Genomic DNA, 12,308 nt, shown 5'->3' with positions numbered 1-12,308 from the left:
TATAGTTGATAAAATTCCTCATACCACAGCTTTATCAAATATTGATGTAGTCTTGTTCCAGTTGGTAACTTGGTAACTTACCTTTCAGCCACAGATCTAGTACACTAAAGTGTACTAGAATCTTGCCAAAGCAACACTTATAAAAAAATGAATTGGGGAAAGGGACTGGAGAGATGGCTTGAGTTAAAGAGTACTGATTGCTCTTCCAGAGGTCCTGAGTTCAAGTCTCAGCAACCACATGGTGGCTAACAGCCATCTATAATGAGATCTGGTTCCCTCTTCTGGCATGCAAGCAGAACATGGAGTACATAATAAATAATTCTTAAAACAAACAAACAAAAAACAAGGGTATTCATCAAAATTACATTCATCCTTCCATATCTTTAAGATCTATACTCATCTTCAACTGAAGAATCAAAGTATTAGAAAATACTACATCTATACTGAATTCATACATACACAAACTTTTCTTGTCATTATTTCCTAAAAAGTACAGTCAGAGAACAATTTACAGTCTTTACACTGTATTAGGGAGTGTAAGTAACTAGAGGTGGTTTAGAGTATGCACAAGGATATGCAGAGATTATATTGAAGAACTAACCATTTGATAAAAGGAACTTGAGCACTTGTGAATTTTGGTATCCATAGAGGTTCAACAACAGTTCCTAGAGGATACTGTAGGACTACTAACTATTCAAAGGTTATTTTTTTAAAGGAGAGGTCGAAAACAAAAAATAAGAGCTCAAACTGCATAACAAAAGGCAAAATGAAATTCATAAAAGTAAGGATTTTTGGTGTATCAAAGGACACTGCTGAAGGGCAGCCGACAGAATAGAAAAAACATTTCCAAATCATGTATCAGATAAGAAACAGTATACAGACAACTCAAACAGTTCATCAACAAAAAAGCAAACTGATTTGAAAATGGGCCAAAGTCTTAAATATATGTTTATGGAAATGGCAAATGAATACATGGGGATGTACTGAAAATCACCAATCATAATAGAAACGCAAATCTAAAATATAATGAGATAACAATTCATATTTATTAGTTATATTTAAAACAAAAAACATAGGCTGAGAACAGTTAAACTTTGTACATGTTATGGAATTTGGATTGAAGTTCACTTTTCTATATAAAGATATGCAACTGCTTTACTTTTTCTATCATATTAATTACATGAAGCTTTGGAAATTATACATACTTAGCTCCTGGAAACCATGATTCTGTTTCAATCAGTTGACATATCTATTCAACTTGGGTAACTGGAACTACACAGTACTTATCCTTTGTATCTGGTTTATTTCACTTAAAATTTCTTCACAGTTTATTCACATTGGCTTTGTGAATTTTAGGTACATCAAGATTTAGAAATTTATGGGGCTGGAGAGATGGCTCAGAGGTTAAGAGCACTGGCTGCTCTTCCAGAGGTCCTGAGTTCAGTTCTCAGCAACCACATGGTGGCTCACAACCATCTGTAATGAGATCTGGTGCCCTCTTCTGGCCTGCAGGGATACGTTCAGGCGGAACACTGTATACATAATAAATAAATAAAAATACACTATCTTTATAAAAAAAAAAAAGATTTAGAAATTTTATGTTCTCTTGATTAAATTATGCTTGATAGTACTTAGTTTCACTTTATTTTCCATTTAAAAAATACATTTTCAGCCGGGTGGTGGTAGTGTACACCCTTAATCCCAGCACTCGGGAAGCAGAGCGAGGCGGATCTCTGTGAGTTCGAGGCCAGCCTGGTCTACAGATCGAGATCCAGGACAGGTACCAAAACTACAAAGAGAAACCTTGTCTTGAAAAACCAACACCCCCCCCCCAAATAAACAAACAAACAAAAAAGTTTCTAATCAGCATATAACCAAGCCTTACTTTAAAAAAAAAATGTATATGTGTGTACCCTGCTTGTCTCCCATGTGTACTATGTGTGTACAGTGCCTACAGAGGCCAAAAGAGGATGTTGGATCCTCAGCACTGAACTTATAGGTGGTTGTAAGCTTCTGATGTTGGTGCTGGGAACTGAGTAAGGGTCCTCTACAAGAGCAGCAAGTGTTCTTAACTGCTGAGGCATCTCTCCAGCTCAGATTTTAGTTTTAAGTTTATTCTGAAAACTCTTGTTTTCTAACTAGAGACATACCGTTTACATTTACTATAACATAATCACATTTCAGTCTTTTACCTTGATATTTCCCATTTGTCCCCTTACTTTCTTGTGCATTCCTTCTTTTTCTGTCTTCTTGATTAGTCAAGTATATTTTTTGATTCAGTTTCATTTCCTTCATAACTTTTTGCTCTTTGTTCATTGTTTTAGTATGTATCATTAACTTACCAATTTACATCTGAGGGATACCATGCTAATTCTACATATGAATCTTTAAATCATACATGTCTTTTTTTCTCTCCTGGCTTTTATGTTATTGTTGCCATGTATTTTATCTTTTAGTATGCTACAAAGACTATATTATAAACTATTACTATTGTTCAAAACAAGGATCAGCAACGAAAACCAAAAGCTTATTTTAGAAAATGAAAAGTTTTCAGTGTGAGATGGCTCAGTGAGAAAAAGCTCCTGATGGCCTGAGTTTGATGCTCATGACCTACATGGTGGAAAGAGAGAACTGACTACAAATTGTCTTAGAACTCCCTGACAACAAATAAGTAAGTAAGTAGGTAGGTAGGTAGGTAGGTAATTTAGTTGGAACACTAACATACCTATTCATTTAGCTATAATCTATAGCTACTTTAGTCCTACAATAATAGAAATGAATAATTGCCATAAAGGTTAAATATCTCCTAACACTGAGGTTATTAACTATGTAGTGCATAGGACATGCTTCTGATATTTTATAAAGGTTTGAACAGTGGGGAAAATCTGTTACATAGGTAGGACTAAACCTTGCTATCCACTTTACTTTTTGCCCTTGCTCTGATCCAGTGGTTACTAAGTTTACATATAATCACACATACGTATTCTGCTTTTCATTTGGTGGAGGTCAGGCTCTAGAAGAATAAAATGTTAAATGGTAGGATTACCTAAAACTATTATATCAAACCTCTAGCATCAGTCATCTAAGTCTTTAGATTGTAGAAATTTGTGTTTGCATGAGGAGGGGAAAGGAAAGGAGAAAGGGAAGAAAAAAGAAAGCATGCGTTCAGATACAAGCAGCATTAGCACAATCCTAACAAAACATGAGCAGTACTTTGATATACTAAGAATGGTTGGTTCAAATGAGGCAAGTAAGAATTCTGACTGAAATGTATAAACTATCACTTTCTCCATAAAAAATGACAAGTGTGAAAAAAGTAGAGGTGATCTGTAGACATACGGGTTATTAAAAATAATGACAGAAATGGTGTGTCATTCTAAACAAAAAAGAGAAAAGACCTTCAAAGATGTGCAGGAGTGTAAGGTCAGGAACTCATAGGGAAGAAGCAGGTAGCACCTGCTTGGCTGCACTGTGCTCACACAAAGTCAGAGATGTGGGTGTTTCTCTTGGGGAAAAGGTGTCAGCAGCATTACAGTAATAAAACCAAAGAGGCAGGTCATCAAATTTTACATCTTAGTAGGTCTTGGAGGTTTATTAACAGACTAGTAAATATAAGTTCTTCTATCTGTGTTTGAGTATATGGAGGTAAGGATGAATATTCATTAATTAACAATACATATTCTTATTAGAAGATTCAATACAATTTTACTATATTATAAAAGAAACAACATACAAGTTTTGTTGACATAGTACAGGAAATAACTGATTTTTAAGTTGAGTCCCCATTTCCTACCAATTATATCTTTGGATCCTGTAACTGTAAGAAGAGTTCAATTTCACTAACTCTGTGGAACTACCTTGCACCCACCAGTCAATGTGCATATACATATGGAACACTGCTTTGGTGGTAAATACCATGCAATGGATTAATAAAACGTGTTTTTCAGCACACAAACCTACATACCGGATGTCTTCTGACATAGTCATCCACTTGTTGCTTTAGTTCAACTCTGCGTGCATCAGTGAGTTCTTGGAGTCCATGCCAAGAGGCAAATAGTTTATTTTTCTTACGGCATTTTGCTAGGAATTTAAGAACCTGGAGTGAGGTAAAGAGATGAAGAAGAGCCTGTTAATTCTGGTCTCTTAATAGCTATCTTTTCCCTACAACCTAAGTCAATGACATCACTACTGCAACAGTTAACTCAGTATGTATGAGGAATGGAATGAGACTGTGACAAAATGAAGAAATATAGTAACTTTTTAACTATACAGATCCACCCTTACTTCTAATAGGACTATGTTCCAATAAATCCATTATAAGTTGAAAATACTGGTAAGTTGTAAATATGCTTAATACCTTTACTATCATAGCCTGGTTTCTACTAAGTGTACATCACTTTCCCACCATGGTAGGGTAGGGCTATCTGTATATTTTTTCCTCTTTCACCTTTTTAAAGGATATGCCCAAATATTACTATTACTGTTGTTTTTGGTTTGCCAGGCCTCACATAGCTTAGGCAACCCTTGAACTAACAATGTAGCCGAAGAGGACCCTTTCTGATCCTCCTGTCTCCACCTGCTGAGTGCTGGTATGTACCATCACTCCTAGCTTATGTGATGCTAGGCATCAAACGTAGGGCTTAATACACTCTAGATAAGCAATCATATTATTTCATTAAAATTGTTTTATATATTTTAATTGTTTTCCTTTACCCCAACTCCTCCCAGATTCTCTCCACCTCCCTACCCAACTTCATGTTCTCATTCTTTCTCTCTCTCAAACAAAAAATAAAAATCTAACAAAAAATCAGTAAGACAAAAAATGCTCAAATGAAACAAAGAGCCAAGAAAAGCAAAACCATGCAGTTTTGTATTGGCCAGCTACTCCTGGGCATGGGACCTGTCCTGGAGAAGGGCTGATATACCCAGTGACACTCCTTCAGAGAAAACTGATTGTCCCTTTGCCAGCAGCTATCACTTTTCATTCTGTCAGTTCTGGGACCTCATCTGGCTTGAACCTGTACAGGTCCTATGAGTGCTGCCATAGTCTCTGTGAATCCATATGAAGCACTCGTATTATTTATGTAGTAAGAAATGAATATATAAAAGGAAATAAACATTGAGTTCTAATCTCAATTTTAATTCCTTATAAACACTATGATTCTGGGCAAGCTACTGGTTTCTACAGTAAATGCTCTATGTCAATAAAAAACAAACAAAAAAAAACAAGGACTCTTTTTACTTGTCTTACAGTATTACAAATATACAAGGCAATATATAAGAAAAGGTTTGGTAATAATAAAATATTAAAAAAAAACTAAGTTATAAGCAACTTTTCTGAATGTTCTTTCTCAAGTCTTTCATAATAGACAATTTTGGCACAAATATAAAATTATTCTTTGCAATTCTTCATTTTTCCATGTTTTAATTTTCATTAAAATCATATACTGTTTTAAAAGCACTGGTTGGCAAGTCATGCCACAGGCAAATAGAGTATACTATTAGTTTTTGTATAGTATAAACTGTTTTTTTAATTATGATTTACATGGCTAAATTTTTTTTTAAATTTTATTTTGTGACATGTAAACTGAATGTATGCAAACTTTTATTGGTACACAGACTTGTTTAACTATTGTCAGTCTGTTATCTATAGCTGCCTTTGTGCTTCAACTTGAAGTAGCTATTACAGGCTGCACAGGTTGCAAAGCCTAAAATGTTTTATCTAGTCTTCCCCAGAAAACATTTGCTGGTGTAATTCTATTGTTTAAAGTGTCAGGTTTACGAATCCCAAAAGCAAAAGCTTTTTTTTCCTTCAAGTAAGCACCATCTACTTTTCTGATTTTTCTCCCAGATTAAACATAGTTACCTATTGATTTTCTTGAACAGAAACAAGGATTTAACTCCTTCTTATTGCATGTACATTCTACCCTATATATCTAATATAATTATGTCATAACTTCAATTAAAACAATATACACATACTGATTATTAAATTAAAGGTGAGCCACTTTTTTTTGGTAGCAGGCAGTTTGGTTATATAGCCTATGCGAGTCTTGAACTTGTAATTCTCCTGTGTCAGTCTCCTGAGTGCTGGTATTAGACATACAGGATAATGGCAAGTAAAGCTATTATTCATTGAAGAACATATTATAATTACTTTTCCTTTCTTGCATATTTTCTCTAAGATTAACTTATTTTTTCTATGTACTTGATTTTCTACATATTTATTTCTGATTATGTTCTACAACTTCACTCTAATAGTCAAGACATTAAAATAGATTAGATATTCTATCAAATTGATTTTCTAGGGCTTTCTGACTTGCACAAGGCTCGTCCTGAGGTCTCCATCACAGTTACCTTGGTTTCTCATTTTCATCTTTCCCTTGTAGTTTCTGCAGTTTGGCTATCTACCCACTGGCTTAAGAGCTTCTGTGATATGTCAAAGTGTCTTTTATCTTCCTTTACATTTATTTATTTATTTATTTATTTATTTATTTATTTATTTATTTATTTTATTTTATTTTTTTTTGGTTTTTTTCGAGACAGGGTTTCTCTGTGTAGCTTTGCGCCTTTCCTGGAGCTCACTTGGTAGCCCAGGCTGGCCTCGAACTCACAGAGATCCGCCTGCCTCTGCCTCCCAAGTGCTGGGATTAAAGGCGTGCGCCACCACGCCCGGCCTTCCTTTACTTTTAATTCCCTTTTTGGTGAGCACCTAATTTTAGTTGGAAATGGTTTCTCTCAGATATGTCCCAGTTTTACTTCAAAATTTCCTAAGTTCCAATGCTGCTGCTGGGTTCTTTTTTCCCAGTACATTTCACAGAAATGTGAAATAAACGTGTTTATTGGACATTTATCTATGCTTTAAATCTAACATTTGTGACAATCAGTTTTAGAAAATTCTTAATTTGATTTCCTATTCTGCGTTTTTCTGTTGACTTCAAATGTTCATACATTTGATTTCCCAGATTGATAATATTTTCTTTTTATCCTGTTTTCCAGTAGATTTTCTTAACTTTTCCACCTACCCTCCCCGTCTCTTTTTTGTTATCCTTTTTAACCATCATGTTGATTTGTGTCATGTACTCTCTTATCTGAGGAAATGATAGATCAAAATCAATTTTGTTCACTAACTCCTGCAACATCTCTCTCTATATTTTAGTTGTCCCACCTCCTACACCAGGGATTGAATCTAGGACCTCACATATGCTGGTCAGGTGCTCTATCTCTGAGGTACATCCCTGCTGGAGAATATTATTTTAAAGTATGTTACTTTTGTTCATGTTGCATTTGTTGAACTCTGTGAAGCTGTGTTACTGTGCCTGTGTAAAACACCTGGTGGTCTAATAATGAACTGAACTGTCAATAGCAAGGCAGGAGAAAGGACAGGCAGGGCTGGCAGGCAGAGAAAATATATAGGAAATTTGGGAGGAAGAAAGAAGTAGCCAGAGAAAGAGGAGGATTCCAGGGGCCAGCCACAGAATAAGAAGCAAAGAAAGGTATACAGGAATAGAAAAGGAAAAGCCCAGAGGCAAAAGATAGATGGGATTATTTAAGTTAAGGAGAGCTGGCAAGAAACAAGTTAAGCTAAGGCCAGGCATTCATAATTAAGAATAAGCCTCTGTGAGCTATTTATTTGGGAGCTGGGTGGCAGGCCCCCCACAAGAGCAAAAACAAGCAACAAGACATCCCTGAGCATTAAGTTCTCTATTTCTATCAAGCAGTTGTCCTCATATTCAATGATACTTGCCTTTGGCTGTTAAGGGTGAGCACTAAAAGGCTATTTAGAAGTTCTGAGTTGCTGTATAGGGCTACTGTGTATTTCAACACAGGGCCAATGAACCATGTGGATTTGTTCAGATACCTCAATGTTAGTAAACTTTTACTTTGCTCATAGGCTATTCAGATTTCTCAAAGAAAATGTTTCTATTTAACTATCTGTAGTTATAATCCTGAAAGCTGAGAAGGAAAGTGGTTGGGTAGATGTCTTAAATGTTAAAATGTCCCTTAACATTGATCTTTAATATGGTGCTTAATCCCACAAAGCAGAGAGACTCTTTTCCTTTCAGTTTTCTGCTTGGAGATTCTTTTTTACCTGTCCTTCTATCTTTCTCCCACCCTCCTTTTAGTCCCACCCTGGGCTTAAGACATTCCAGTGAGAACTTTTTTCTATTCCTCTCTCAGAAAAACTCCCTGAATGTTTTTCTTATTTGTCATTTTAGTTTTCACAGGAATTGATTTTGGCTTTTTAAAATGCCAATGGTTTGTTTTGCTAATTCTTTTAATGGCTTTTAGTGATGGACATGTATATAACATTATGTATTCATATTCTGATGATCAAGTCACCATTCCAGTTCTAGAGAACAATTGCTACTTTCTTTCTGAGCTGCTGCTGCTTCTTGGTAGAGGTGAAAAAGCAAGGAAACATCTAAAAACATTCAAAAGGAAAAGTCAGCTAAATTCACATTTAATTCTAACACTGCAATGCTACCAAGAACTCTTAATTTGTCTATGAGAATAAAGATGTCTAATTATTGAAGTGTTTCCAGTGTTCCTTTATTGTGGGGGCATGTCTATATACAGCCCAGAAATGCCTGGTACTTGCTATGTAGTCTAGGTTAACCTTGAATGTGAGATCCTGATTCAATCTCTTGAGTGCCTGAATTATAGGTATGAGCTACTACATTTCATTTTGGATTTTTTTCTTTCTACTTTTAGCAATTAAAAAAAAACAATGCCTCAGTTAAGTGTGATGGTACACTATTATATTAGCAGTGAGGGGTGAAAAAGGAGAATTTAAGTTCAAGGTCAGCCTGGGATACATAGTGAGACCATCTCTTGAGAAATTCTATACAAAGCAAGAAAGGAACAGAAGATAGATAACAATTTTAACTTTTCTTTCTTTTTGTCAAGTACCTGAAAAACCAATTGTTCCCAAGAGATAAGAAAATTTAAATGATAACCTTACTATTTTGTATTTACTTTCAATGAAACTGATGAATTTCCCTCTCTTGCTCTGAAATGAAGACTTGCTGTGTTATCCAGACGGTTTCAAGCTTAGCGATAATGGGATCCTCTGGCCAACGTCTTTAGAGGCCATATTACCATGCCCGGCTTACCCTTTTCTTTTTTACAAATCACAATACTAATGGCAATATAACACAAACCACAAATCCCAGTTATTTTAAATTTCATATAGCTATACTGAAACTAGTAAAACATGAAATAAGTTTTTATATCTACTAAGTTATATAAAACATAACTATATGTGCTGGCCAGTTTTTTTTTTTTTTTAATCAACTTGACACAAGCTAGAGTTATTTTGGAAGAAGAAACCTCAACTAAGAAGATGCTTCTACCAGATCGGTCTGTGTGAAAGCCTGTGGTGCATTTTCTTGATTGATAACTGACGTGAGAGGGACCAACTCAATATGGGTAGTGCAACTCCTTGACTAGTAGGTGCTAAGAGAAAGTAGGTAAGCAAACCATTAAGCCAGTAAGCGGCATTCCTCTATAGTCTCTGTTCTAGTTCCTGCCTCTGAGTTCCTGCTATGATTTCCCTCCCTCAGTAATGTTACCTGGGAAGTATAATATGAAATAAATCCTTTCCTTCCCAAGTTGCTTTTGGTCATGGTGTTTTATCACAGCAATAGAAACTGTAACTAAGACACTATATGTATAACATTAGCATTCCAACATGTAGGCACTATGAATGTGTTAATGAGATTTTATATATAATAAGTTTTCAAAACCTGGTGGTTATATATAGTCAAATGCATTTCAGTTTGGACTAGGCACATGGTAAATATTCTAGAGCCACATGTGCTTATCTGGCTGCTGCACTGAACAACAAGACATCCCTAAAGTGTATCTTAAAAAATGATGATGCTTTAAAAATATGGTAAAATGTGCCCTTTAATGGTCACTGCTCTGTTCTAATTTTCTCTAGGACTTTTCTTTTTCTTCTCTCATTTTCATTCTTTTTGGTATTTGAAAGTAATCTTATTTCTGTTTCCATTTTGCTAGCTTTGGTTCATTCTTTTTCTTTTTGTTCTGATTTTAACAATAATCTCTCTTCCTTCTTTTAGATTGAGCAGGCATGAGGCAAATATATTTAATCTTTTCCTTGGGTGTTAGTGGAAAGTATGAAAACCAAAACAACTTTGACATAAGGATCACTGCTTTTCTAGGGAATGAATGTACATGAACTAGAACATCTCAGAGAGCCTTTTACAAAACAGTAGATTCATTTAAATCGAGCAAGTTAGTACATCAACTCTGTAAGGGCCCAACTTTAAAAAGGAGGCAGCTATGAAGTAAAAGTATCACAAAGAAGGCAAATTTCTCTCAAAAGAAGTATCTCCAACCTGGGTATAAATGAGCTATCCTTAGGTTACTCTGTTTAGCTCAGGGTAAATATCAGGAGTATGTATATAATTTAGAATGATACAGGACTGTTTTTATATATATATATATATATATATATATATATATATATATATATATATATATATATATATAGCATAAGGGAGGAGGGAGAGACAGATCACTCCTCACATTCCCCTAGTATTTATTCTACTGGTTTAGAAATATCTTCATAGGAGAGACAGCTCAGCAGTTATGAGCACAAACTGCTCCTACAGAAAACTCTAGGTTTAGATCCCAGCACCCATGTCTGTTGGCTCACAACTACCTGTAACTCTAGCTCCAGGCACTGTGATGCCTCTGGCCCCAGTAGGCACTGACAACTCAAATGCACACATCCCCCCCCCCACACACACACATACACACATACTCACATATATTTAAAATATAAGTTAAAACATCTTTATAAATGTTAATTCACATTGTGCATTCAAAATTTATCACAGTAAGAAATGAGAATAAACAGCAAAATTTACAAAAAAGATGATTAAGCTACATGCATTAAGACTTGAAATCTTAATAGAAACCTAATGATGTATAAAAGAAGTAAGTTTTAAGAGAGAAAAGGTTACTAAATGAAAACAAGCCTTGTGCTATGCTTTTCCAAGATATTATTTATTATACATAATCCCCAGGAAAATTACCATTTAAGAATAGCATTCTACAATTCAAGAGTTATAATGTTCTAATTATAGCTAGTACTTTCCACGTAAGTTGGCTATTTTAAAAGAATCAAATATGATACATTTGCATAGGACTTTGCAATTTACAGACTTTAGAATCCTCATGTATGTCATCTGATGTATATAACAGAATTTTTCTTTTTTTTTTTTTTTTTGGTTTTTTCAAGACAGGGTTTCTCTGTGTAGCTTTGCGCCTTTCCTGGAACTCACTTGGTAGCCCAGGCTGGCCTCGAACTCACAAAGATCCGCCTGCCTCTGCCTCCCGAGTGCTGGGATTAAAGGCGTGCGCCACCACCGCCCGGCACAGGAATTTTTCTTTTTTAAGACAATAAATATCCATTCACATCAAGCTCATTGAGAGCTGACACCAATATAGAAGGTTTGGTTTGCTATTCTTGAGGAACTTGCATTTCAAATGGGAGAGAAAAATAAACAATAACAAGGTTACAATCTGGCAAATAGCATACAAGACTCTAAGACAGTGCTAAGGACTTCAAGTCTATACCAGCTTTTGCAGAGGCAATATATATATATATATATATATATATATATATATATATATATATATATATATATATATATATACTTAAATTTATGTTGCTAGGGATTGAGCCTAGGGTCTTGCACATGCTAAGAAAGTATTCAACCACTGAATTATAGCCTAAGTTCTCATAAAGAAAGAAACTAAGCTCCCAAAAGCTAAGTGGCTTAATCATGGATTTATATTTGGTCAACACCAAAGTCAATTTTGAACACTTGTTTGCCTTTTTATGTAGAATTGTGTATAATGCAGCAGACTCACTGCTCTTTGAAGTGTAACAGCTGCTTTATACTCTCTGAGAGATGGCCTCTGTTGGCGGAAATTCTTCCTTTCCCTGTACCCTCTCCAATGTTTCTGGATAGTCAATGCTGATTTCTCTTCCATTTCCCTATTGTACTTCTCCACTTGACCTAAAGAGATGACAGACATTATTATAACATATTCAACTATGTTTTCTCAAGTACTGAAATTAGGACAGCAGGAGTAAAAAACGATTTTATGGGGTGTTGTTTGTTTTTTCCTTTTTCAAGACAGGGTTTCTCTGTGTAGCCATGACTGTTCTGGAACTCACTCTGTACACTGTCCTGGCCTCAAACTTACAGAGATCCACCTACCTCTGCCTCCCGAGTGCTAGGATTAAGGATGTGTGCCACCACCACCCG

General features: G+C 35.3%; 1 protein-coding gene across 4 annotated transcripts in view; it reads right to left on the bottom strand.

Moving 5' to 3' along the window:
- Iqcb1 (IQ motif containing B1) overlaps window positions 1-12,308 on the bottom strand; it is a 55,797-nt gene that overhangs the window by 2,986 nt on the left and 40,503 nt on the right. For all 4 annotated transcript variants that reach the window (XM_015994584.3, XM_006975714.4, XM_076548833.1 and 1 more), the window contains exons 12-13: window positions 11,908-12,056; window positions 3,965-4,096 (exon numbers count right to left, since the gene is read on the bottom strand). In XM_015994584.3, coding sequence (XP_015850070.1) covers window positions 3,965-4,096; window positions 11,908-12,056 — 281 coding nt within the window. The remainder of the gene's footprint in view (window positions 1-3,964; window positions 4,097-11,907; window positions 12,057-12,308) is intronic.

The sequence above is a fragment of the Peromyscus maniculatus genome, chromosome 12 (genome assembly GCF_049852395.1).
Source record: "Peromyscus maniculatus bairdii isolate BWxNUB_F1_BW_parent chromosome 12, HU_Pman_BW_mat_3.1, whole genome shotgun sequence".
Classification (NCBI taxonomy): domain Eukaryota; kingdom Metazoa; phylum Chordata; class Mammalia; order Rodentia; family Cricetidae; genus Peromyscus; species Peromyscus maniculatus.
Note: the sequence above shows the minus strand (reverse complement) of the source record. Positions and strands in the feature narration are given on the sequence as shown.